Source organism: Cebus imitator, unplaced genomic scaffold (genome assembly GCF_001604975.1).
Source record: "Cebus imitator isolate Cc_AM_T3 unplaced genomic scaffold, Cebus_imitator-1.0 Scaffold109, whole genome shotgun sequence".
In the NCBI taxonomy this organism is placed as follows: Eukaryota; Metazoa; Chordata; class Mammalia; order Primates; family Cebidae; genus Cebus; species Cebus imitator.
In genome coordinates, this window is record NW_016107424.1 from 353,249 (window position 1) to 380,472 (window position 27,224).

At 36.0% G+C, this 27,224-nt stretch overlaps 1 protein-coding gene across 4 annotated transcripts in view; it reads left to right on the plus strand.

Moving 5' to 3' along the window:
- Nucleotides 1-373: 373 nt before the first annotated feature.
- RIPK2 (receptor interacting serine/threonine kinase 2) overlaps nucleotides 374-27,224 on the plus strand; it is a 35,426-nt gene continuing 8,575 nt past the window's right edge. For 2 of the 4 annotated variants that reach the window (XM_017538046.2, XM_017538047.2), the window contains exons 1-7: nucleotides 374-865; nucleotides 5,937-6,090; nucleotides 8,448-8,603; nucleotides 15,413-15,570; nucleotides 17,386-17,435; nucleotides 18,273-18,434; nucleotides 25,599-25,684. In XM_017538046.2, coding sequence (XP_017393535.1) covers nucleotides 693-865; nucleotides 5,937-6,090; nucleotides 8,448-8,603; nucleotides 15,413-15,570; nucleotides 17,386-17,435; nucleotides 18,273-18,434; nucleotides 25,599-25,684 — 939 coding nt within the window. In that variant the 5' untranslated portion in view covers nucleotides 374-692. Of the gene's footprint in view, nucleotides 866-5,670; nucleotides 5,769-5,936; nucleotides 6,091-6,830; nucleotides 7,171-8,447; nucleotides 8,604-15,412; nucleotides 15,571-17,385; nucleotides 17,436-18,272; nucleotides 18,435-25,598; nucleotides 25,685-27,224 lie in introns of those variants that run through there. The other 2 variants (XM_017538049.2, XM_037741849.1) reach the window with 2 other exon arrangements.

Below are 27,224 nucleotides of genomic sequence, written 5' to 3' on the forward strand. Positions count from 1 at the left end.
CCGGACGCGGCTACCATCCGGGTTTGGCAACTTCCGGAAGACCTGCGGACCGTAGTAGAATCCTCCCGGGAATGGGGGACTGGGACTGATAACCAATCCGACACCGCCAGCGGGCCGAAGAGAGGGGCTTTCCCAAAAAGAAAACTTTCCCAAACCTGGGGGATGGGAAGAGAAGACAAAAGGAGTGCCTCTGGCTCTCTTTCCCACTTCCCGGCCGCCCGCCCCAGCCCCTCGGCCTCGGCGTCGGCCTCGGCTGCGCCAACGGACGGAGGATCCCGGCAGCAGGCCGAAGCGAGAGCCAGGAGGGAGGGCCGCGAGCGGGCGGCCCCTCTTCCCGCCTCGCTGTCCGCCGCTGACGTCGTCTGCGAAGTTTGGGGAGGGAGGAGCTCGGACTGCCGGACCGAGCGGCGGCGCGCGCCTGGGAAGGCCGGGACTGCGAGAGAGGAAGCTCCTCCGCGGCGCCACGGCTTGTCCCCAGTCTTCAGAAAAGAAGTCCGCTCTGCTTCGGAGAAACAGCGGCTGACGTGGGCCGCCCGGGGAATGGGAGGCCTCGTGACCTAGTGTCGCGGGGCAGTAAGGATCTTGCCGGCTTCGCTTGTGCACAGGCGGATCTGGGCCCCCGAGCGTGGCGGGAGAGCCCTGGAAGCCGCCGAAGCAGGCGGCACACCGGAACCGGCTGAGCGCCCGCAACCATGAACGGGGAGGCCATCTGCAGTGCCCTGCCCACCATACCTTACCACAAGCTCGCCGACCTGCGCTACCTGAGCCGCGGCGCCTCGGGCACTGTGTCGTCCGCCCGTCACGCAGACTGGCGCGTCCAGGTGGCCGTGAAGCACCTGCACATCCACACCCCGCTGCTCGACAGGTAGGCAGCTGCTGAGGTTTCCGGGAACAGCCCCCAACTCTCCTGCACCCCCTCAAGCCCCCGAACAAACGGGTTCTAGAGCCCAAATGGCAGTGACCGCTTGGGGCCGGCCCCACCCGGTCACCTCTAGGCAGCCCTTCAAGCTTGGAAGGTAGGGAGCACTGACCCTTCCAGCTCTGGCACGGTAGGGAGCACCGACTTCTCTGGAGATGCAGCAGTTGCGTTCCTCCAGGCATCTCTCCGTTGCCCTTCCTCTCCTTCCCTCTTGCTCCTAGGCATCCTCTCTCCATACTCCGAAAATCAGCAATCACTGCCTAACTCTAAACGCCGTGTTTATTGAAATTGATGTGTTTATATATAGTGGGTGTGGGTTTTGTTTTGTTTTTTCCTTATTTTCGAAATCGGGCTGTAGAGCTGCACTGTCCAAGAGGTAGCTCTTAGCCACAGGTGGCTGGCTGTTGAGCACTAGAAATGTGCCCATCCGAATTGAAATGTGACCTAAGTGTAAAATGCATACCAGAGTGTGAATGCTTAGTATTTATATAAAAAAAAGAACTTATAATATTTTTATTAATAGTTGTTTGTTGATTATATGGTGAAATAATATTTTTGGTATCTTGTGTTAAATATAAGATGTTGAAATTTATTTCATGTGTTTCTTTTTACTTTATGTGGCCATGAGAAAATTTTAAATTGTATGTGGTGTTCACATTATATGTTTATTGAACAGCGCTGCTTTAGAATCTGGGATGTTTTGCTTTTTATTGTTTTTGTTTTGTTTGTGGTGTATTATGTATATTCAGGAACGTGTAGTCAGGAGCGTTTTATGTCAGACTCAATACTAGCAGTTCAGTTTCTCCTACTCTGAGTTTCTCTAATAGGGAAGATTGTAATAGAGGAAATGCGTGCTATTTTTGCCACAATAAATTGAATCAAAAGACTGTTAAATGGCCAGAAATTGTAGATGGCTTTCACTTATTAGTTTGTCCGGGTTTTAAGGGGCAGTTAACATTAGTTTCTGTTTTCAGAGAAACATTACAGCCGCATGCCATAGACCTGTGACTGTGTATTAATCAATGGTCTGGTCACTAGTCTTGTGTATTTTACTTCCTACAGGGATTTTACTAGGCCCAGAATTCAGCTCTTAGGGAGTTAACATCCGTGATTGCAACATTCTCTTCTCCTCCTATATCTAATGTGAAAATACATCACCACAGATGCCTGATGGGCCAGAAGCTGTGAGTATGCCGTATCAGATAAATTCCTCAGCTTCTGCCTTACCAGTTACTGGATTTTCACCTGCCTGTGGCTTTTCTTCATTGTCTCTCACTGTCAGGCTTGGATGGCCTAAATGGCACAGATTTGGGACACCTCTAGAGCTTGTTCAGATTAAGAGATATACAAGGTGTGGTGTCTGTTTACTCTGGGCCTTACATTCTGTGGAGCAAGTGCTGGGCAAGTGTGTATGTGTGTCTGTAGTCAACTTTTAAAGGTGGTGGTTAGTTAGAGAGGACAGATATATTGTTAGAACCAGTTATGTAAATACTACATGGAAATGTAGCACTGATGAACCCATTAGGTATTGAAAAGCCAACTGATCCTCCCATTTGGGGTGCTGCTTCTCAAGATTTATTTAACTTTGTGTGGTTTGGGGACCAAGAAGTGAAGAGGGAGTTTCCTTCCCATACTCATGAACAATTTTCATAGTCTAAAATTCTTCACTGAATTGGGTAGGAAATTAATTCTGTCTTCTGTCTTCGAGGAAGCCATAAGACAAGTGAAACACTCTGGCATTACTGTATCACATTCTTTTCTCCAATTTGTTACCTCAGATCTTATCATTGCAGTATTTATGTAGTCTGAGTGTTAGACGATACTGTGCAGTTGACTCACTGGTGTCTCTTTCCTCACTTATACAATTGGAATAATAAATGCATGTGTTTCTCGGGCTATGGAGAACAATGTTTGCATTGTTTTTTTGGATGACCTGAAAGAAAAATAAGTTTATGCAGTGTTACATATTCTTATTTTAATGTTTGGTGAATCAGTCTCTATAACCTGACTTCTATCCAATGAGTGGACCTTCCCTAACAATCTTCCCACCCCTTATGAGTAATGAATCCAACTGGTTGTTCAAATACCCTGTACATGACATAACTTTTTTATTGAATTTTTGAGTTAATTTTGGTGATGTGACTATACAATCTGTACTTTACACCTTTGTTTTCAAAATGTAAAAATCAATTTTTAAAATATTTTGGCTTTTAAAAAAATTTCCCACTCACTCAGTCTTGCCAAAAATCTGTCTTCAAGAACTTTCATACTATGATGTTCTTTGATCAAGCAACAGGGTAGAAAAAAATGCAGGCTTTAAGGTCCCATGATTGTAATTCAAATCTGATGCCAACCCTGCCATTTATTAGTGTGACCATCAGAAAAGTATTAATTTTTCTGAGCCTCAGTGCTCTCATTTATAAACTGGAGATAATGAAACTATGTTTAGAGGTTGATTGTAGAATGCTAGTGCATATAAAGTGACTGACATGTAAAAGGATCACAGTGGAAAGAAGAATGCCTCATACTCTTAATGGGAGGAGGAAAGAGTGTGTAAAGTATCACTGAGACTTCTGCAGCATCCACTCTCCATTGTTCTTAGTATCTAGGAATCTTCAGGGTCATCCTCTTTGTCTTGTTGGCCCAAATCTCTTGGGGCAAATACAGACCTATTTCCATTTAGGGAATAGACATTTAATTAAAATGGGCCTCACAAACTGATATAATTGGTTTTCTTTCAGTTGGAGTATTAAGTGATTGAAGGACAGAGAGAATGAGAGAAGCTTTTCACTTTATGCGTTCTTGTTAACTCTTGAATTTTAAGAAATATAAATATATGACCTATTCAAAAAATAAATGACTAAGATTTTTTTTGGATTTTTTTTTGTTTGTTTTTAGAGTAGTCCTCTTAGTCTAGTCCTGAATGTCTATTGCTGTTCATATTTCAACAACCATTCATTCAGAGCTTGGGAGGTGTAAGAATTAATTTATCATCATTACTTACCTAATAGGCGTCTCCTGGAAGCATTTCTATTTCTGTCATTGCTGCAACCCACATCCAGTCATCCAGGGTAAAAAAATAATGACATCTCTAATTCCCTTTCATTTTTTTTTTAATCCCCTATAGTCAGTCACCACAGCACGGGCATTCTATTCACCTAGTGTTTGTCTTTCCATTTTCACGGCTACCTTTGTAGTTTTATGTTTAGGTTTTAGGTTTACATCTTAACTGGTATTAAAATCTCCTAACACCTGAATTTCAAACTCTCCCACTTTCTCCTGATCCTACATCTTGTTGCCAAGTTAATCATCTTAAAATTTTATTCTACTGTCATTCCCTGACTCAAAAGCTTTCAGTCATACCAGGCACAGTGGCACACCCCTGTAGTCCCAGCTACTCAGGAGGCAATGTAGGGAGGGCCAGTCTGGGCAACATAGCAAGACCTGGTGTGTCACAAAAATAAATAAGTTTCCAGTGTGTATTTTGTATGTTAAAAAAACAAAAACAAAAACAAAAAACGCCATTAGTCACAATTTAATGACTACTAAATTAAGTTTTACCCCCCTAACCTGGCTTTAAGACTAAGATATGGCCCTAACCTGTCTTCTTCACCTTTCCTCCTTTCATGTTACATATCCTGATCTGCATTAAACAATTCACAATTTCCCAAACGTAGCCCCCCCTTTAACATCCTTGAATTCATTTGATACCTACCTATTGGACATCTCCTGTATTACTATGTACAGGACACTGTTCCAAGTGGTAGGCATATATAGGTTAAAAAGAAAGACACATCCCCTCCTCAAGGGAGGCTTCATTTGTCTTAGGTACCTTCTCTCCAATGTTTAAATTCTGTCCATTCTTAAGGTATAGCTGGGATCAAAATCCTACTTTTCTGTAAATGACTCCCCTAACCTCAAATGTACTCTCTTTTTTCTGAACTCCTCATAGTTTCCTTTTCTCTTTTAGTGGCACATTTTACATTCTGACTTATATTTTTATTTTACTTAAAAGATTTCTGAGCAACTTGAAGGCAAAGACTGTATCTTTTTAATCTATATATTCTCCATAATGCTGACCATAGTTCTTTATTCATAATAAAAGTTAAATGTGGCCAGGCAAGGTGGCTCACACTTGTAATCCCAGCACTTTGGGAGGCTGAAACTAGAGAATCACTTGAGCCCAGGAGTTTGAGACCAGCCTGAGCAACATCATAGTGAGAACTTGTCTCTACAAAAAAAAAAAAAACTAGGCACGGTAGCATGCCTGTAGGGCTAGCTACTGGGAACGCTAAGGTGGGAGGATTGCTTGAACCCAGAAGTTCCAGGCTGTAATAAGCTGTGATCACACCACTGGACTCTAGCCTAAGTGGCAAAGAAAAGTAGGAAAAAAAAAGTTAAATATGTATTTGTTTTACATGTGAATAAGCAAATGAACCTAGGAGCCAGAGTTACCCCAGCAATTTATTAATATTATTAAGCATTTACCTGTTCTCAGTGTTCTTTTCCTGAGTTCTGGCATATAATTTATAAATATTACTGACTTTTATGCAGCTATTAAATCTATAACATTTAAATATTTTATATATTCAAGATATTTGGAAGATGTTTACATGGTATGCAACCATAAAATTTAATATTCTAATAAAATATGTTCATTTGAATACAACATAATCCTGTAATTCGTTCAAGCACCAGTTATTCTAACATAGACTTTATGAAGTTAATACTGTGTTCTTTCCCTTTCTTAGGAAAAGTACAATAATAATAACCTGTGTATAGCACTTTTACCTATCGGTGGCTTATAGAAGTTATTTTGGTCTCTAAACAGACCTATGAAATATATAGGGTAGGTATTATTTCTCTTTTAAATATGATGAAACTAAGGTGCAGAGAAGTTGCATAATTTACATGAGGTTACATAGCTAATTAATGAAAAAATCCAGGCTTAATCTTACAGGCATGATAATTGTGTATTTTGTATTACTTGAAGTAATTATGCATTTTCTTTTCTTAGTGAAAGAAAGGATGTCTTAAGAGAAGCCGAAATTTTACACAAAGCTAGATTTAGTTATATTCTTCCAATTTTGGGAATTTGCAATGAGCCTGAATTTTTGGGAATAGTTACTGAATACATGCCAAATGGATCATTAAATGAACTCCTACATAGGGTAAGTATTACACATTTTCAGTGGCCATAATTGCCATTTCTATTACTCAAACTATATTTTAATTTGATTTTGTATTTGATTAGATTATTTAGGGATATATAGATGAATCGAAGAAAAATGAAAAACTATTACAGGGATAAAAGTTTACCTTTTGTGACATTTTTGTGTTGATTAAAACACTGTGGATTCAGGCCCTGTACTCTAGATCCTGACATTTATAACAAATTCTAGTATTTATATGCATACTACATGGATAGAAATGGAAAAGATAAACTTTGTACACTGTAAAATCCACTGTTAAGTGATATTTTATTTTATAATAATAGCACTTTCAAATTCAAATTTAATGTTACTAATACCAGTTCATAAAGTTCTGAATTAGCAGGCCAAATATTAATAAATTATCTCTGAATGCCAGATACATTAGCTTTTCTAATAATAGGCAGTGGTATGAGCCATTTACCTTTTTTCCCAAGGTACCATTCACTCTTTCTTTGACTGTGGATTTCATGAGTAAACAAATCCAGGAATCCTCATTCTCAAAATACATGTATTCAATTAAGGGTGTTTGCTTGAGCTTACATTATTAATATTATGAGTCTGTAGTTTCAATAAATCTTTTTAAATCACTTGGTCCATTTTGTGAGGATTAACTTAATTAAAATTGTAATAATCTACAAAATTCAATCAGTGGATACTCCTAAATTATAGTGTAACACAATGTGCTGTAAGTGACCAAGGAAAAGTGGTGCCATTGTCAGTCAGTCATAGAGTACCTTCTCTTTGTTTCAGAATACATCACATTCTACTCATGACTTGTGACCATTTGAAACAAGGATGGAATAAGTAACTGGTGTCAGTCTGTAAGATTTGTGTAACTACCACAGCAACCAATATACAAATATTAATATATCACAATTTCTCTTTTATTTTTGTTGAGAAATGAGTATAAGTAGAAATCTAATATTTTCTTCTCACACTCCAGTAGATACCCTGGCACCCAAATTTGCAGCTCATTGGAAATTCTACAGCCTCCTCTAGGGGGATTGTTAACTCCTGAAAAAAATTATAAAATAAAGGGTGAGCACTTTCCTCCCTTGTCTCCATGATCACAAGCCTCCATATTACACTATGCTGCAGAGAGGCCTGGTTACTGAAAATAAAATAATTTTCAGAAAAAGTTACCTTTTTTACAGATTAAAAGTTTCAGTTTCTCTAGGGGACAGGTCTCTGTGTATACCAGAGAAAGTAATATTCTGCATTAGTCTTTTGTGTTTCTTTTGGTTTCCTATATTGCATTATTTAGGGTGGAATTTATCTTGAAGAACCCTCCCCAGCGTCACAAAATTCATTGAAAAAACTCAAAATGAATCTTAAACTATCTAAAATATTTTGAGCTACTCCCCACCCTGCTAGATTGATCACTGAACTATAAGCTGACGCATTTGCAGAAAAACTTGTCAAGAACGGTTTTGTACTTTCGGTAGAAACAGTCTTTTTCATAGCATTTAGAAAAATGTGGCATGGTGGCTGGTGATTCATTGTCAATCTTCCCAAATCGCCTGATCATCCGGAGTATATTCATTCTCCTGGGAAGCTACATTAACTTTTATGTTCAGAAAACATTTATTTTAAGAAAGCTCAGATGGATATTATTTGAGTACCATGAAAAATAAAACATTACATTTTAAGCGTTTCTGTACTATATAGGTTTAGAAACAAAAATGACTGTCCTTTCCACAAAAACAAAACAAAGGCTTATTTAAGCTGGAATGCAGGTATATTAATTATATAATTAAATGTATGATAAATTAATGCTTAGTCAATATTGTCATAATTTGTTACTTATGCAGTGATTATTATAATAAAGTACGGTTTTATATTAATAGAAAAATTAAAATATAATTTTTTAATGAATGGCTTGGTATTTCCTAAAAACAAATTGTGTGTAATTTTGTATGTATTTGTGTGCACTCAAATTACCTGATTAAGACATAGAATGGGGTGGTGGATGTGGGTGTAAGCATATGACTCTGGCTATGTACAGACACAAAATAATTGAGATCTGTGTTAGCTGAAGAAAGAAGACCCAAAGCCATGTACTGTAGTTGCATGACCAATATAAACTAAAAGTAAGTATTGGTGCTATAAAGTTATTGCGATTTTCTCTATAAAGTGAGGAAAGTAAGACATGAAAATGTTAAACCCTATCAAATTGATGCTGTTTTATAAAAATAAGTGTATGGTTTTACCTTAGTTTATACGGTATTTCCTCATGGAATATTTAACTTTCTAAGTGTGAAACCTAGTGAAATTTGGACTAATTTCATTTTATTTCTTTTCACATATATATGAAGAAAATTGAATATCCTGATGTTGCTTGGCCACTGAGGTTTCGCATCCTGCATGAAATTGCGCTTGGTGTAAATTACCTGCACAATATGACTCCTCCTTTACTTCATCATGACTTGAAAACTCAGAATATCTTATTGGACAGTGAATTTCATGTTAAGGTAATTACTTTTTAAAAAGTTTATCTGTTTCCTTGTCCTTCATAGTTTTAAAAATACTTTTTAGTTATTTCTTCGGCCTAGCTGATTTCATATCTCTCCTTAAAGATAGGGACTGATGAATAATAATTTCCATAGCCCCTAATTTCTATCTTCTATTCTTCTTCCTACTGCAATTAGGAAGTTATTCCTAGACAGAGATAGAATTATGATACGAAATACAAAGCCGTTATGTTTCTTAATTGAATTGTCAAGATTACCTTTTTTTACTTTTTATTTTAAATTATTATATATTTATAGGAAGTTGCAAAGGTAATAAGAGGTTTTATGTCTCCTTCATCTAGTTTCCCACATTGTTATGTCACACATAATAACAGTATAATTTCAAGACCAGGAATTTGACATTAATACACTGTGTGTACATAGTACTATTACTTTATCACATGTATAGATTTGTGTAACCACAACAATCAAGGTACAGCACTACTCATAACATCACCACAAAGATACCACTCATGCTACCTCACCCACTTCCTCCCTACCACAATCTGTACCCCTAACAGGCACTAATGTGCTTTCCATCTCTTTCATTTTGTCATTTTGAAAATGCTATATAAGTGGAATCATAGTATGTGATATTTTGAGATTAGCTTTGTTCACTTCACATAATGTGCTCTTGAGAGCTATCTAAGTTGTTCTTGTATCATAGTTGTTTTTTATTGATAAATAGTATTCCATAGTATAAAAGTGTCACAGTTAACCATTTGAGGAACATTTTGGTTTTTTCCAGTTTGGACTAATTATTATAAAGCTGCTTTGAATAAAGATGTACAGGTTTATGACTGAACATAAGTCTTCATTACTGTGTGATAAATGAGCTCAAGAATGCAAATGCTGGGTCATATGGTAAGGGTGTGTTTAGTTTTTAAAGAAAGTATCCAACTATTTTCCAGAGTGGCTGTACCATTTTACATTCCACCAGCAATGTGTGAGAGATCCAGCTATTCCACATCCTCACCAGTATTTGGTATTGTCACTCTTTTCTGTTTAGCTGTTCTAATAGATGCATAGTGATATTTCTTCTTAATATTAATATGCATTTTCCTAACTGCTAATGATATTGAACACCTTTTTATATGCTAATTTGCCACCCATATATAGTTTTCAGTGAAATGTCTCTTCCTGTCTTAAGCCCATTTTCTAAAGGGATTCTTTGGTTTTCTCACTGTTGAGTTTTGAGAGTTCTGTATTTGTTGTACTAGTACTTCTTCATCAGATATGTAGTTTGCAAATATTCCCTCCCCGTTATAGTTTATCTTTTCATCCATTTAACAAGGACTTTCAGAGAGCAAAAATTTTAGTTATAATGAAGTTAATCTTTTTTATTTTATGGATCATGCTTTTGCTGTCATTTCTAAGCACTTTTCACCAAGTTCTACTTACTGAAGATCTTTTTTGTTATCTTCTAAAAGTTTTATAGTTTCATGTAATACATGTAATCTGTGATGCATCTTCAATTCATTTTTGTTTTAAGATGCAAGACTTAAGTGCTGAAGACACTGGCTATTGTGATTTCACAGCTATTCTACATCTAACTGAAAGTAAATTAAAAGTTTTTGAGTAATTAATACTAAATGTAACACCATATTTTTATATATAATTTTGCTAAACTTCTTATAATAACATAGGTAATCAGAAAATTATGGTAAATATAAACAATTTTCAAATAAATTAGTAATAGAGAATTTGAAACAACAGGAAAATTAAAACCAAAAAATGTGAGAAAAAAGTAAGTAGGAAAAAAATTTTTATTGAAGACACTCCTCTCTCTGCAATAAAATGGTAGGGGAAGGGAGAGAGAAGCAAGCTGCTGCCTCAGTATTACTAAGAAAAAGTGAAACTAATCTATCAATTATAGAACCATCAAGTAGAAGTACCTTCTTGGTCACCTAGTACTCTGAGCCCTCACTACAACAATCCATCTCCAAAGTAGTTATCCTGTAACAGGGAGTCTTAACATCCTTAATTGAATAATTGTGACATTTTCTTAAATGATCAACTAAAACTCCTTCCTGGTTGCTTCCATCCATTGATCCTACTTCAACTTTTTGTGATGAATAAAATAAATTCAATTTAGTTACTTCCATAGGACAGCCCTTTCAATACTTGAATATTGCAATGAGCTGTCTCCCAACCCCTCACATACAGGTGCATTTTGTCCATCTCTCTGATAAATACCCTCAGTTCCTTCAGGTCACTTCTTATTACATGGATTTTAATCCTTGGTGCTATATAGATGCATCTGTTTGTTTAAATCTCTCTTAAATTTTGATCCTCAGAATGGAGCACAGTACTATTTTTGGTGTGCTTTGATGAATGCAGAATTTAGTGAAAGTGTCACTTGAAAGTGTCACTTCCTTGGCCCTAAATACTTAATAGTTCCTTAATAATTCATCTGCTTTCCAGGGGTAGTCATATCACATGGTTCAAATTGGGCTTAGTGTCAACAAAAAACCCTCAGAGGTTCTTTTTCCCACATATTATTGCTTAAGCCACCTCTCCTTATCGTTTACTTTATAGAATATTTTCTAGATATGATCAGATGTTATCTTCTTAGATTGGAGCAATTGCTTCAGTCTCTTAAGACCGTTTGAATGTTATTTCTGTAATCCAAAGGTTTTAAGTTTCTCTTCAAGTTTTGTGTGATCCTCAAATTTAATTAGCTAGTTTTTTGTATCTTTAAGTGATGGTTAAATATGAGCCAGTACAGAGCTTGAATCAGAGCTGTACCACATGGCCCTAAGAACCTTCCTCTGGGTCAATATCAGTTCTTTTGTTAATCCAGGCTTTTGGAGAATACTTACTCAGTTTGTTTGGAATACTCCTAAAAGTGCTTTATATAGCCCATATTTCTTTGTTCTGTCCTTAAAAATTTTATGAAAGTCCTTGCTTAACTCCTCTTAGCGACTTAGTCATCTTCTTCATCCTCATTTTCAGAGTGGCTTTCTCTTACTACCCACCTAGTCCCTCTCTATTCTTCTTACCTTGATTTATGCTTTCTCCGTCATATTTTTCACCATCTGACATAATATATCTTATTAATATATTTATTGACTATCTTCCATAATTAGAATGTATGCTCCATGAAGACAGAAATTTAGTCTACTTCATTACCTGACACATAGCCAGCACATGCCATATAGAAATATTCAATAATTATTTGCTGAACGAACAAATGTGCGATTTCCTGCTCTTCTGTGTACACCAGATAGGCCTACTAACTTAGAAATCTAATATATTTTTATTAAAGTACATTAAAATATTTTATAATATATAAACCATTTATACATTTACTCTTTGACAGTATTATTAGTGTCAAAAAAGGAAATGAAATTGGTCATTACTTAATAAATGTTTATGAAGCAACTACTGTGTGCTAGGCATTGTGGTAGGAACTTGGGATATATCACACAAGGTCAGAAATTGACCACTGTTCCAATAATTTCTTTTTTCAGAATTTTTGCCAGCTTTTTCGTTTTCTACATACTTATAAAATACCCCTTTTTGTAAATGTTTTTAAATTTTTTAAGCCAGCTGCTATGGTTTGAACGTGCCCCCTCCAAAATTCAGGTGTTGTCAATGTGATAGTATAAGAGGTGGGGCCTTTAAGGGGTAATTAGGCCACGAGGGCTTTTCCCTTCCTCCTGAATGAGATTGAGACCCTTAAAAAAAAAGGCTTCATCCAGTTTTCAGGTAGCTTACCCTTCTGCCTTCTACTGCATGAGGAGGCCACAAGCAGGCGCTTACCAGACCAAATGTCAGTGGCTTGATCTTGAATCTTCCAGCCCCCAGAGCTGTGAGAAACAAATTTCTCTTCTTTGAAAATTACCCAGTCTGCAGTATTCTGCTATAGCAGCACAAATGGACTAAGACAGAAATTGGTACCAGAAAAGTAAGGAGTTTCTATAACAACCATCTAAAAATGTGGAAGTAGCTTTAGAACTGCATAATGGCATATAGGCTGAAATAGTTTTTGAAGTGAATGCCAGAGAAAGCCTAGACTGCCATGAAGAGAGCATTAAGGGCAATTCTATGAGGGCTCAGAAGTGAAGAGAGGGTCTGTAGAGAAACCTTCCTTCTTTTAGAGATTACTTGAGTGGTTATGAAGAGAATCTTCCTGGACATATGGATGATAAAGACTATTCTGACGAAAAGTCTCAGATGGAAAGGAATTGGAATGTAAAAATTTGGAAATTTCTCAGACTGACCATGTAAAGAATAAAAAATCCTTTTTCAGAGAGTAAACAAGAGCATGGCCAAGTAACTGTTTGATGAAGAAATTAGCATGGATGGAAGGAAGATAGGCGCTAGTCATCAAGACAGTGGGAGAATGACCCCCAAAGGCATTTCAAAAATATTCAAGGCTGCCATGCTTATTATCACAGGCCCAGCGTGTGTTGCTTGGCAATTCCAATTGTGATTCAAATGGGCCCAGATGTGGCTCATGCCACTGTTCCAGAGAGCAGTAAGCTTTGAATGGCAACCATGTGGTGCTAATTATGCAGGCGTACAAAGGGCAAAAGCTGTGGAGGCATGGCTTTTTCCACCTAAATTTTAAAAAGTGCCTTGGAAAAGCTCGGGGCCCAGGCAGAGATCTGCTTTGGGGTGGATCCTTTACGGCAATGGTTAGTGGATCTGTGGGCGCAGGGCTGTCCCTAGAACCTCAGACCTGTAGAGCCACCAGCATGCAGCACCAGCCTGGGAATACCAAAACATGTGACTTCAATACATAAGAAATGAAGTGTGGGCTATATCCAGCAAAGCCATAGGGGCAGGGCTGCCCAAGGCCTTGGGGTTCAACCCCACCCCAGTGTGTCCAGACGGTAGTACCTGGAGTCAAAGGTTATCCTCAAGCCTTAAGACTTAATGTTGTTTGCTCTGTTCAGTTTTAGACTGACTTAGGACCTGTTACTCCTTTTTTCTTTCCTGTTTCTTCCTTTCGGAATGGGTTATTTTGTAAGCACTTAACTTATTTAATTTCACAGACTCACAACTAGAAAGGAATTTGCCTCAGGATGAATTGTACCTTGAGTCTCACCCATATGATGTTTAGATGAGACTTTGGACTTGGGCTTTAAAGTTGACACTAGAACAAGTTGAGACTATGGGGAGCTATTGGGCAGGAATGAATATATTTTGTATATAAGAAGGATGTGAATTTTAGGAGACCCACAGGCAGAATGCTATGATTTGAATGTGTCCCCTGTAAACTTTAGGTGTTGCCAATGTTATATTATTAAGAAAGATGGGACCTTTAAGAGGTGATTAAACCAGGAGGGCTTCTCCTTTATAAATGAAATTAAGGCCCTTTAAAAAGAGAGACTTGATGCAGTGTGAGAGGACTAAAACACCAGAATTTAAGGGTGGCTCCTACAACTATGTCAGACCTATCCTTAGGTTCCTAGGTTGTGTACTTTAGAATACTCCATATATTTCTATAGATTGCAAATGTTGATTTGCAAAAGGGGATATTTGCAAATTATCTCAATAACTTGAAATATATGATACTTGCATAACTTTCCAACTTCCTTAGACTTTATTTTCTTCATCTCGGACCAGAAACTATTCTTGATAGAGAAAACAAAAGCAGAGTAATAGTTAATGACCTCTTCCTTTTCATGCATCAATAGCATATACTTGGTCCTTTGCTGTGAATTCAGTTTTAAATTTTTTATTTTTATTTTTTCCTTAAATTTACTCTTTTATTATAGCAAATGAATGAAAGATTCATTTATTCTACCCCTCCTTTTTTGGGGTGGAGGTCACATTTTTTTAAATCTCAAATTCATCTAAATGCTAATAAAAATTATGTATTTTGTTAAAACCAGTAAAAAATGTAGGTAGTAAACAATGGAAACAAATGATGTGCTGCATGGAGTGCATTTCACTCTGCTGAATTCTAAAGTATACAGTAAAATATTCTAAGTAATTTAAATGTCTTCAAGGATTTCCCATACTCCCTTGTGTATTAAATATTATTTTGGTTCTTAATATTTTGTCTTACATTTTAAAAAATAAATAAGGAAGCTTTTAAATATTAAGAGTTATAAGATACTGTATAATATCTGCACAAGATTTACAATTGAAATATAACTATAAAGGACATTTCAAAGGCACAGAATATTGTCACTGATAATTCTTTAGGCAACCATTGTATTGGACATAAATATGCATTATGTGCAATTATACTGTTTCCACGAAATACTTCTTTTAGTGATCAGCATAAAATTGTATAATAATTATCTTTAATATTATTGAGATTTTGCTTATTTCATAATTGAGGGATGCTACCTTTAGGGCATTATGAATACAACTGTATAAACCAGAATTGTAAAAAAATGGTCAGTGACAATTGTATGAGATGTAAGTAGACTTAGCAGCTCTTTGAGATGTAGAAAGCCTATGGTATCAAGCTATATATCATGAAAAGTAAGGTGTGCAAGGTACTCATTCATTGAGAATATCAGATAAAAAATGCTTCTCTTTAATTTTCAAAAATTAGTCTCTTTTGAAATTTGTAATGTTATATTAAACTTGAAGTCACTATGTATTGCTTCTAGAGTTATTTGGCTCAGCACTATGGAATTTAATTTTGTAAGAATCTGGCGGAATACATAGAAATAAAATATTAAAATATATAACATTTTCTCAATTGATAACTAAATGCAGTGAATAGACACAAAGATAGTTGACTTTTGGACTTTTTAAAGAGAAAAATTTTTAATTCAATTATTTGTTCTTTTCCCTTACAGATTGCAGATTTTGGTTTATCAAAATGGCGCATGATGTCCCTCTCACAATCACGAAGTAGCAAATCTGCGCCAGAAGGAGGGACAATTATCTATATGCCACCTGAAAACTATGAACCTGGGCAAAAATCAAGGGCCAGTATCAAGCATGATATATACAGGTAAAGTTGCTTTTGCTCAGTTAACCTTGTCTCAGACACAAAATTAGTCCACCAGAATTTTGAAGCTACGTTTGAAACTGATTTTTATTCTTCTCTCATAATTGTGGTGAAAATAAACTGGAAGCCACAGTGATTAATGATTTTGAAACTAAAGAAATTTAATGACTTGCTTTAAGAAATTTTTGCATCCTTTAAAGAAATTTTAAAGCGTGTCTTCTTATTCCTATCACTTTATAATATAGTTAAGGATTTTTGTCATATGTGACTTGGAAAGGCAGAGGGAAATAGTGGTTTCTGACATTTTAGCATTAAGTTTCTCAACCTGTTCAGCCTTTTAGCCTTTCATATCTATACATCTTTTTAGATAAATAGACAACTCTTAATCATACTGGGGATGTTTCTGTTTAAAGAACCCCTAATATTTGTATGTTTGTGAATTTTTTATTCAACAAATTGGTGGGTTTGAGAAGATCGTATTTTCATATTTCAGATGCATATTACTTGTAATCTCATAATGCAGTAATAAGCATAACACATTATTTTTGACGCTGGTTATTTAACCAGAAAAAAAGGAAGATGATTATTTACGTAGTTTTAGGAGATAGGGACATTCACCTCATTTATAAGCTATGCTTAGCTCTTTTAATATACTAATGAATGCCAAAGTAGACTCTAAATTTTCTATTAACATGTTTTATAGTTCTTTAAATGGCTTTTTGCCATCTTTAATAAATAACCTGTTAAAAATGAATCATTTTAGGAACAAATGCTCTATCTCTACCAGAAAACTATAAATTTAATTAAATTGCATATTCCTTTTCTTCAAAAGCATTTTAATTTTTATTTCTTATTAAATCCAAAGTGAGCCAATGCATTTTAGTGGCTGCAATAAAACAATTCATACAGTGTCTTTTACATTCACATTGTATGAATGTAAAAAACTGTCCTTTTATATTTTGTCTCCTGGTTTTTTAAATTCATTTTGAATGATGTACTGAGGGAAGGGAAAATGTATTAATATCTTCCTAAGGCAAAAGTCATGTTCTACCCAACAATTCTTGAAAGCTGGTTTGATTCTATAAAAATAGGCCAATTTAAATCTGTTAGTCATTCATTTTGTGAATTCTGCCTTTATATACAATTTCAGTACTCTCTGTCAGGGAAAAATGAGGAAATATTATTCCTTTATTTGGGTAGGAATTCCCTCTGTACTCCTCACTCTTCCTGTAACACAAGGTGTTGGTAGTAATAAATTCCATATGTCCATTTTGAATGCATGGTTAATGTTGGGGTGTGGCAAAATTCCTATATCCCATTTAACCATTTATTCTAATTATAAACTCTATGCAGCGTAACCCTGTAATTGACAACTGAAGCTAAATTGTAGGTAGATTATTTCCACTACCAAAGAAGAGAGCGCTGAGAGCAGAAAAAAGTCAGTAGAATAGAGCTACACGAGAATTTTTTTCTTGCCCTTTGTTCTGTATGAAAAATATTATCATTTAATTAAAGGGCATAGCTTATATGGGTGTTCATTAATTAATCCCAGTATTAAATCATCCACAAAAAGTTAATCTTGCATGAAACATTAAGCTTTATTACAGTAATTTCCTAATTTTTTAACTTAAAATTGATTTTCTTTCAAAACAAAACTAGATGAGCATTCATCACCTTCATTGTATACAGTAATTCTTTGCTGCCTTATCACTGCAAAAATGGTATCTTCACAGTCAGCTTTTAAAAATTAGTGCTATTTTAGTTTATTATGCAGAGGTCATTTAAAATGCATAACATGTGTGTTCTTATGTTAAACAGCTATGCAGTTATAACATGGGAAGTATTATCCAGAAAACAGCCTTTTGAAGGTAAGTATGTTTTGACTTTTTTATGCTCAATAACATCATGTTAGTAGGTCACTCTTAGAACTATCTAAAAATCATGTTATTTTAAATCTGCTTATTCATTTTGTGGAAAACACACTAAAACAATAATTTATCAATTGTGAATGCATCACATACTACAAAGCATACTGGGTTAAGGATCCATTTGTGAGTCTACTATGTTAGAAAATGTACTGGATTAAAGATCAGAAAAACCCAGACTTGAATTCCCGCTCTGATAGTAATTATCTCTGTGATCAAGTCACACAATCTCTTAAGTCCTCGTTTTTGTCACCTGCATAAGAATTTTAAATTACTATTTCCAAGTTCCATTCTAGCTGTAAAATTATATAAAGACCAGCAAACACTGAAGACTAATCTGTCCTTTTTATTCCTTGAAAATAATGTTTATTTCTTTGAGGTTTGCGTAGTAGGTCAGCTTGTTGCGTAACAAAAAACAACCTCAGAATCTGCCTAGCTTAGAAAAAAAGCATTTATTTCTCATTCACATTAAATATTAGTTGCTGTAGCCTTTCTTGGCTCTGTTAGGTTTTGCTCAGCTCTGCTTTACAAATATTCTGTTGAGCAAATCCAGTCACATGGCCAAGCCCAGAATTAATGAGATGAGGATATAAACTCCTTCCAAAGGAATCAGACAAGTCTGGCAATGGTTTGGGATATATACATTTCTTTTACAGAAAAAAGGGTAGTGAATTATTCCTAAAATTTTAATATTCACTTATTTTCTTTTAGTTTTAGAATGTAAGTAATATGCTGAATCATAATATATTTCTAACAGATGCAGTCCATTTGTTTTGACAGACGTCACCAATCCTTTGCAGATAATGTATAGTGTGTCACAAGGACACAGACCTGTTATTAATGAAGAAAGTTTGCCATATGATACACCTCACCGGGCACATATGATCTCTCTAATAGAAAGTGGATGGGCACAAAATCCAGATGAAAGACCATCTTTCTTAAGTGAGTATATAGTTTTAACCTGGACTCTTTGAATTACATAAGTAGTTAATATACTGTGAATAAAATATTCCTTTAAAAAATTGTGCAAATTAGATGACTAGCTAGAAGTTGTTTAAATTCTTTTCCCTCTTCTATCATAGTATTTATATTGGAGTCACTCCTTCTAGAGCAGAATTGAGAATTTCTAACAAAAAGAACTCATGTGATAGGACTAACACTTTCCTTCATATATTTAACAAATATGTCTTGAACCCCTACTGTATGCTGTGTACATACTGGAGTGAGCCCTGGGAACAGAGTAGTAAACAAGACAAACTTCCTGTAGCTAGCTCACATTCTAGTTGAGAAGGCAGAGTGAAAACACATAAATAAGCAAGATACAGATTGTGACAGTCTTAAAAGGAAATAAGCTAGGTCATAGACTTAATTTAGGGAGGCAAAGAAAGGCCTTTTTTTAGGAGCAAACATTTGAGCTGAGATTTGAAGCTTGAAAAAGAGTCAGTCATTCAAATGCTGAAGAAAAAGTATTCAGGCAAACAAAACAGCAAGCATAAGGGCTCTGAGCCTAGAAGAGGAAAAAGTTTTATATTTTCAAGGAACAGTGAGAAGGCCTGTGTGGCTGGAATATAGTGAGCAAGGAAAGGAATTAGATTATATTGGAGACGTAAGAGAGAGGTGGTTGGCCATCATAAAAAGGTTAGATTTTTATTCCAAGTGCAATGGAAAGCCATTAAAGTATGTTTTGCTGGGAAGTGACATGACCTGATAGAAGTTTAGGTGAAATGTTTACTGCTGTGTGGAAAGTTGATTGGAGGAAGCCAAAGTGGAAGCAAAAAGGCTAGAAAAGAAACTTTCAGGAATTTTTTTTTCTTTTTTCTTTTTTGAGACAGAGTCTCACTCTGTCACCATGTTGGAGTGCAGTGGCACAATCTCCGCTCACTGCAACCTCTACCTCCCAGGTTCAAGCAATTCTCCTGCCTCAGCCTCCTGAGTAGCTGGGATTACAGGTGCCAGCCACCACTCCCAGCTAATTTTTGTATTTTTAGTAGAGATGCGGTTTCACCATCTTGATCAGGCTTGGTCTTGAACTCCTGACCATCTTGGTCAGGCTGGTCTGGAACTGCTGACCTCGTGATCCACCCACCTCAGCCTCCCAAAGTGCTAGGACTATAGGCGTGAGCCACAGCTCCCAGAAGGAATTTTCTAATTAGATGGAAATTCTGGGGATAGTAGAGTTACAGAATTAAGATAATATTTCAGAGGTAGAATGGTTCAGACATCCAAATGTAAATGTAGAAGAAAATCTTCATGACCTAGGATTAGGCAGAATTCTTAAATATGATGTAAACAACAAACAGGATTCATTAAAATATTTATGATTAGACTTTGAAAACATGGGAAACTTTGCACTTCAAAAGGTACTATTAAGAAGAGAAAGCCAGGCATTTAGTGTCCTCAGCTTTAGTCCCAGTTACTTAGGAGACTGAGGCAGGAGGATCACTTGAGCCCAGAAGTTTGAAGACATATAATAGTGCACTGTGATCATGCCTTTGAAAAACTAGTGCACTCCAACCTGGGCAACATTGAAAGACCTCATTTCCGAAAAGATAAGAAAAGCAGAGCCACAGACTGGGAGAACATATTTGCATAACATGTGTCTGCTAAAGGACTTGATTCTGGAATATATGAAAAACCCTGACAACTCAATAATAGAACATAAAGCACAATGTAAAATGAGTAAAAGATTTCAATTTCACCAAGGGAGATACACAGATAGCTAAAAAGCGCATAAAATGATGCTTAATATTATTAGTCATTTGGAAATGCAAATTAGAACTGCAATGAGTTACTACTTCATACCCGCAAACATAGCTATAAATACACAGAAAATAACAAGTGTTGACAGTGATGTAGAAAAACCAAAATGCTTATACATTGTTGGTGGGAATATAAAATTACACTGCCGTTTTGGAAAACAGTTTGGCAGTTTCTTAAAAATAAAAGATAAATTTACCATACAACCAAGCAATCCTATTAACAGGTAACCCAAGAGAAATGAAAACATACGTTAACCCAGAGACTTGTATGTGATTAGTGATAGCAGCATTGTTTATAATAGCCAGCAAGTGGAAATAGTCATAATAACTGCTGCTGCTACTACAACAAGACATGAATCTGTTGTTCCAGGAAGAGGCCAGGATCCTAATATAAAATGGAACATCACCAACATATTGATAGTCTGAACTGGCTCACCTAAGAAGGAAATGTAGATAGCAAAGAGAGGACCCACAGTAGAGCTCGGAGGCATTCTACCACTTAGAAATTGAGAAGGAAGAGGAAAAAAGATTGAGGAAGAGAGGATAGTAGAGAGTATAGTCTTTGTATCTTGGAAGTCAAGACAGGAATAGTCAGACATGTTTAATCTGCCAGGAGGCCAAATAAGATAAATAGGATTATCCAACATTGTCATCACTGGTAACCCAAATAAATGGAGTTTTAGTAAAGATATGAAAACAAAAGACTGATGTACATTTAAAACAATAGATAGAAGTGAAGGCAAGTATGGACAATTCCAGCAAGATGCTTGGCTCTGAATAGAAGCAGAAAAAAATAAGGTGATAGCTAAAGTATAATATGGGGTCAAAATTTATTCCTATGGCCAGGTACAGTGGCCCATGCCTATAATCCCAGCACTTTGAGAGAGCAAGGCAGAGGGATTACTTGAGTTCTGGTGTTTGAGACTGGCCTAGGCAACACAGCAAGACACTGTCTCAACCAAAAAAAATAAATAAATAAAATATTAGCCAGACATAGTACAATGCCTATAATCCTAACTGCTTGGGAGGCTGAGGCAGAAGAACTGCTTTAGCCCAAAAGGTTGAGGCTGCAGTGAGCTATGATTGTGCCACTGCATTTGTACTCCAGCCTGGTGACAAAGCAAGATGCTGTTTCTTAAAAAAAAAAAAAAAAAAATCCTAGAGATAAGAGATAATATTAGAATTTTTGTGCATGATGGTCAATGATCCAGTAGAGAGTCAGAGATTATCTGTGCAAGAGCTGAGAGCGAGTATCAAAAACAGAATGCTGGAGAGGTGGAGGAAATGATATTCAGAGTGCAAGTGATACTGTTTACATTTGTATGAGTATACGGACACTTTTTTCTACTGTAAGAGAAATGAGCTTGGAGAGATGGTTACAAGTACAGGAAGTTTGTAGATCTGGTAGTAGAACCCTGAGGGAATTCCCTCTCGTGGCTTCTGTTTTCTTAGTGTAGTGTGAGAGCAGGTGATCAGCTCAAAGGAAGGATGGAGGATGTGTTGTAAGAGGTCGAAAAGGGGAAGATAAGGTATAATGCCTCTTAACCCTGCCTTCCCTAACTTCAGAATATATTTTTAAAAAGCCAGGGAAGAAAGATAGATGGTGGTCAAAATACCAGTTTCATTACTTATAAAGCTAATTGGAGAATGTACCTTTAGATCTGCAGCCAAATGGGCTTAATATAAGTATTTTACTCCTACAGTTGATAGCTTTACCAGCCCACCACAGGCCCCACCCTGCTTCTTCATAGGGGAGCAGAAAATGTATTTATTCTTTAGGTAAGGTGACTTCTAAAAGAAGGAGAGAACTGCAAGGGGACCAGTTAAGTATGCTGAGTTTTTCTCCAAGATTAACAAATGAGGTGTAAGTGTAAGGAGGAATGACTGAGGGGCAGAAAAAAGCTGGAAGAATTCCTTCTATACTTCTTCTTGAGGATGGAATGGGAAATGTCATCTTCCCTTTGGAAACATGAAGAAAAGGACTTAAGTGTCTCCTCTAACAGTACAAGATGATCATGTAAGACAGCAGTTCTCAAACTTTTAGGTCTCAAGAATCTTCAAAAGTATTGAGGACCTCAAAGAGCTTTTGTATATGTGGGTCATATCTATTAGTATTTATTATATTAGAAATTAAAAACAAGGGATTTTAAAATGTAGGAATATATAAGAACACATTCCATTACCTGTTGAAGCAGTGATCTTTTCACACCTTATTTAGCCTCTGGATAAATCCACTATATACTTGTGTGGAGTTGACAGTAAACAGGGAAAATACTGTCTTAGTATTTGTTATTTTGAATATAGTTTTGACTTCATGAACCCTCAGGAACCACCCCCCACCAGGGTCCCTGGACCATACTTTAAGAACCACTTATCTATGAGAACAGAATAGTAGATATATTTGGGAAACAAAATAGAATTGCTGAGAAGTGGTATTTAGTGTCCAGTTTGGGCCATTAATTTAGAGAAACCAGTGACTCCACTTCTGGACAAGATGGAGTAACAGGGGCCAAGTTACCCTCCTGCCTGAAACAACTGAAAAACCTAGACAAAATATGTGAAACAGTGGTTTTTAAGACACTAAATATCAGGAAACAACAGCAATCTCTGATGGATGGGAAACAAATGGAGTGAGCCTTCCGATTGCCCAACTTCCTGCCTTGACAGTTTCTAGATGCAGCACAGGGAGAGGAAAATGAGATGGAGCTCAGTGGACACTCACGGTTAAGGAGACACAGATGACAGCGTGGGTAGACCAAGGCAGTTAGACTTCACAGACATTGCGCCAGAAAGAAAGGTACACAGAGGGAGAACCCCAGAGATTTGCAGAGGGTTCCTCTCAGGTATTCAGTGGAGCACTGATAGTGCAGGGTGAAGAAATCAGTAAGCCAGAAGCCAAAATCTTCCATGAACATAGGAGAAAAGCAAAAGTTTGTAGAGAAGTAAGTATTGCCTAATGGCATGAACTTTAGAGAGGCTAGAATTTTCACAGAAAGAACAAATTACTATTTGGAAATGGCAAAGAGGACAAAAGAGATATGTACCCTTCCTCATGGCTCTGGAAAAAAAAGAAATAAAATGTGAACCCATTACCTTAGCAGCTTTTGATTTGTAAATGTAATGCTGATGAACAATGGATATAAGTATTCAATGAAAAATACATTGCATTGCTTTTTTTAGTAATAAGAACTCAGATTTTTAAACTATCTCTTTAACTGAAATTGCCTATAAACATATTCAGCTTTGTATCTAATAGTTTGTGTGTGTGTGTGTGTGTGTGTGTGTGTATTTAATTTATCACATTTCTTACAAAGTACTGTTGTCTACCTTAGACATCTTCATTTATAGCCTTTGGGATACTACTGCTTTTGTTGTTATTGTTAGGTTTTGGACTCTGTTTTTAAATGAAAGTACAACTTTTTTTTCCTAGGATGATTGCTTCCTAGTTTCAGTGGGAAGGTACCGTCAGTGATTTATAAACACATTACTGCCTATACAGTCTATCAGTTTTATTTTAAGGCTCTAGTGTGTATTGAAATGGTGAAAAGCAGGTTGTGTGAACCTGAAAGAGAAAGGAAGAACAAAAAAACCAAAAAAAGAGAAAGCTTAAGTGTATTCAATAGAGAAATTCTGTCAATATGGCCAAATGGAAGAATATGAAATTACAAAGGGAACTCGAGCTATCAGAGTAAGCACAAGATGCCTATTTTTGGATAAATCTACTAAAAAAATGAAAAGTTCATAACAAAAGAAATTGTAATAAACAATAAAAGAAGCTTGAAAAACTAAAAGCAAGCAATATTTTTCCTATTTTTTAAAAAAATATAGGTTAACTGAATTAAGGAAAAGAGGACGATCAGTAAACTTTTGTTGAAAAAATGACTAGAGAATATATATTCTGAAAATGGATTTAACTGTTCAACTAATGTACATATTAAGTTGCAAAGTAACACAGTAGTGGAGAGGAATCATAGGTTCTTTTTTGCAAAAGCTTAAAGTATAATTTACTTACCATAAAATTCATTCTAAGTGTACATTCATTAACTTTTTTAGTATTAATAATTTTATAGTCTGCAACCATTACCATAAATATTTCCATCTCACCCCCACCCACACACACACACACACACACACACACACACACACACACAAAATCCCTCAAATCTGTTTAGTCACTGCCTGTTCTCACCACTAACCCTCGGTAACCAGTAATCTAGTCTCTGTCTTTCTAGATTTGCCTTTTCTGGATATTTCATATAAATGGAATGGTAATAATGTGTGGTCCTTTTGCATCTGTTTTTTTTCACTTAGCAAAATGTTTTTCAGGTTCATCCAGGTTTCAGCATGAATCATAGTCCAGTAATTTATTGTTGAATAATATTTCATCATATGGATCACATTTTGTTGATCCACTGGCCAGTTGATGAACATTTTGATTATTTCTACTTGTTGCCTATATGAATAATGCTGCTATGACAGTTCACATACAAGTCTGTGAATATATGTTTTCATTTATCTTGGTTAAATTATCTGTGAGTAGAAATCCTGGGTTATATGATAAATTTATCTTTCATTTTTAAGAAATTGCCACACTGTTTTCCAAAGTAGCTGCATTATTTTATTCCCACCAGCAATGTATGAGGGTTTTATTTTCTCCACATCACTGTCAACACTTCTTACTTTGTCTTTTTAATTATATTTTAGTGAGTATGGCATTTTAAACTCATTCCGTTTTAAAGTCCATTTTCTTATGATGTTAAGCATCTTTTCACGTGCTTCTTGAAGCCATTTGTGTCTCCCCTTTAGTGAAATTCAAATCTTTTGTTTTTTAATTTTGCTAATTTTCCTATTATTGTCATGAGTCTATATATATTGTAGATACAAACCCTTTAGCAGATACATGACATGGAAATATATTGTGCAGGTCTAAAGCTTATCTTTTTATTTTTTCTTAATACTATCTTGAAGTGCAAAAGTGTTCAAATTTTTTGAAGTCCAATTTTCAGTTTTTTTAATGGATTTCATTTTGATGTCATATCTAAGAACTCTGCCTAACCCCAGGTCATGAAGATTTTCCACTATGTTTACATTTAGGTGTATGGTCTATTTCAAGTTAGTTGTTGTGTGTAGTGTGAGGTATGGATCTAAATTTATCTGTTTCCAAATGGATATCCAACTGTTTTAGCATCATTTATTGAAAAGGCTATCGTATTCTTTCCCCACTGAATTGGCTTAGCACGTTTGTTGAAAAACAGGTGACTGTAATTATGAGGGATTATTTTTTAGATTTCACTTTAATAATTAGAAGCAATCTGAACTCAAACTGTATTTTTTTTCTCTTATGTAGAATGTTTAATAGAACTTGAACCAGTTTTGAGAACATTTGAAGAGATAACTTTTCTTGAAGCTGTTATTCAGCTAAAGAAAACAAAGGTAAATTGCCAAATGAAATACTGGAAATTAGAAATTTAAACAACTATATATTACTCATGGAGATTTTTAGTTAAGCGTAGTTTTTAATTATAAACTTTTCACAGACGTAAGCTACAGTTTTGGAGTGAGAAAATTTACCAGAGACTGTGAATGCTACTTTTCCTTTTTCACCAAAAGCTTTTCTGTTTCATTCAAATGGCCACCTTCAGATTTTAAAGACATTTCCAGGACCAGGTGTGGTGACTCACACCTGTAATCCCAGCAGTTTGGAAGGCCAAGGTGGGCAAATCACTTGAGCACAGGATTTTGAGACCAGCTGGGCCATATTGCAGGACCCTACCTTTATTTAAAATATTTTTAAAAAGACATTTCCAGAACCTATATATATCAGACGTAAATTTGAAAATCTGTAATCCAAGCCAGCTGTGTACATTGAATGCACTGATCCATTAGAGGCATTTGTTTATTTTTTAATGTACGTTCATTTTCCAAAAGTTGTAATGCCTACAGAATAATAGATGTCTGGGTTCTTGTACTTCTCTTTTTATGTAATATACTTTTTTTCTGAGATTCCTTGCTAAGTTTAGCTGTAGAATTTTTTTTATAATTGAGACCAAAGTATGTTTGTTGTTTGTTTTATTTTTCCTCTCAAACACTTCATGTTTTTAGACCAAAGGAGCAGTAACAGTTGATATGAATTACCTAGGAGAGTTGTGTTATTTACTCAGTCTGACTCTTATGGGTCAGAACAATTGAAGGGACGTATTACTGTGGGGTTGTTGTTGTTTTAATACCATCCTAAATTGTTTAAAAAGCAACCACAGCATTAGGGCAAGTCCTAAACTATGCTTACTTTGCCCTAACAAACTGTGGTTGGTTAGGGGATGTGGGTTTCATTAAATTGTACTTAATATACAATATAAAAACCAGCAGTCAGCCAAACTCTTGGGGTGTGAACAAGCAAAATCTACAATTTTTATCACTAAATGACATTGCTTTCCCCTTGTGGCTTGCTGGATCTAGTGGCATCACCCTTGGTTTCAAAGGGAAATGTATAAAGGAAGGAACTAAAGAGGAACTGTGTTTTTGTTCTTTTAATAACTTTTCACTGGCTCCCCCACTTCTGAGTAGGTAGTATTTTTCAGAGTATACCAATTTCTCTACTCCTTAATAGATTCAAACTTTTTTTTTAATTTTTAAAGATGGAGTCTCCCTCTGTTGCCCAGGCTGGAGTGTGTGACAGGATCATAGCTCATTGCAACCTCGAAGTGCTGGGCTCAAGCAGTCCTTCCCACCTCAGTGTCTCCAATAGCTTGAGACCACAGGCATGCACTACCACACTCAGCTACTTTTTTTAAGTTGCCATATTCTTTCCACTTAGGGTTGTTTTTAAAAAAAAAAAAAAAATTTGTATTAATTCTGTGATACTTATAGGGCAAGAATACCATCTGATTTTTATAGATGAGATAACTAAGATACAATAGTCTTCCCTTATCCATGGGAGATACATTCTAAGACGCCAGATGTCTCAAACCATGGA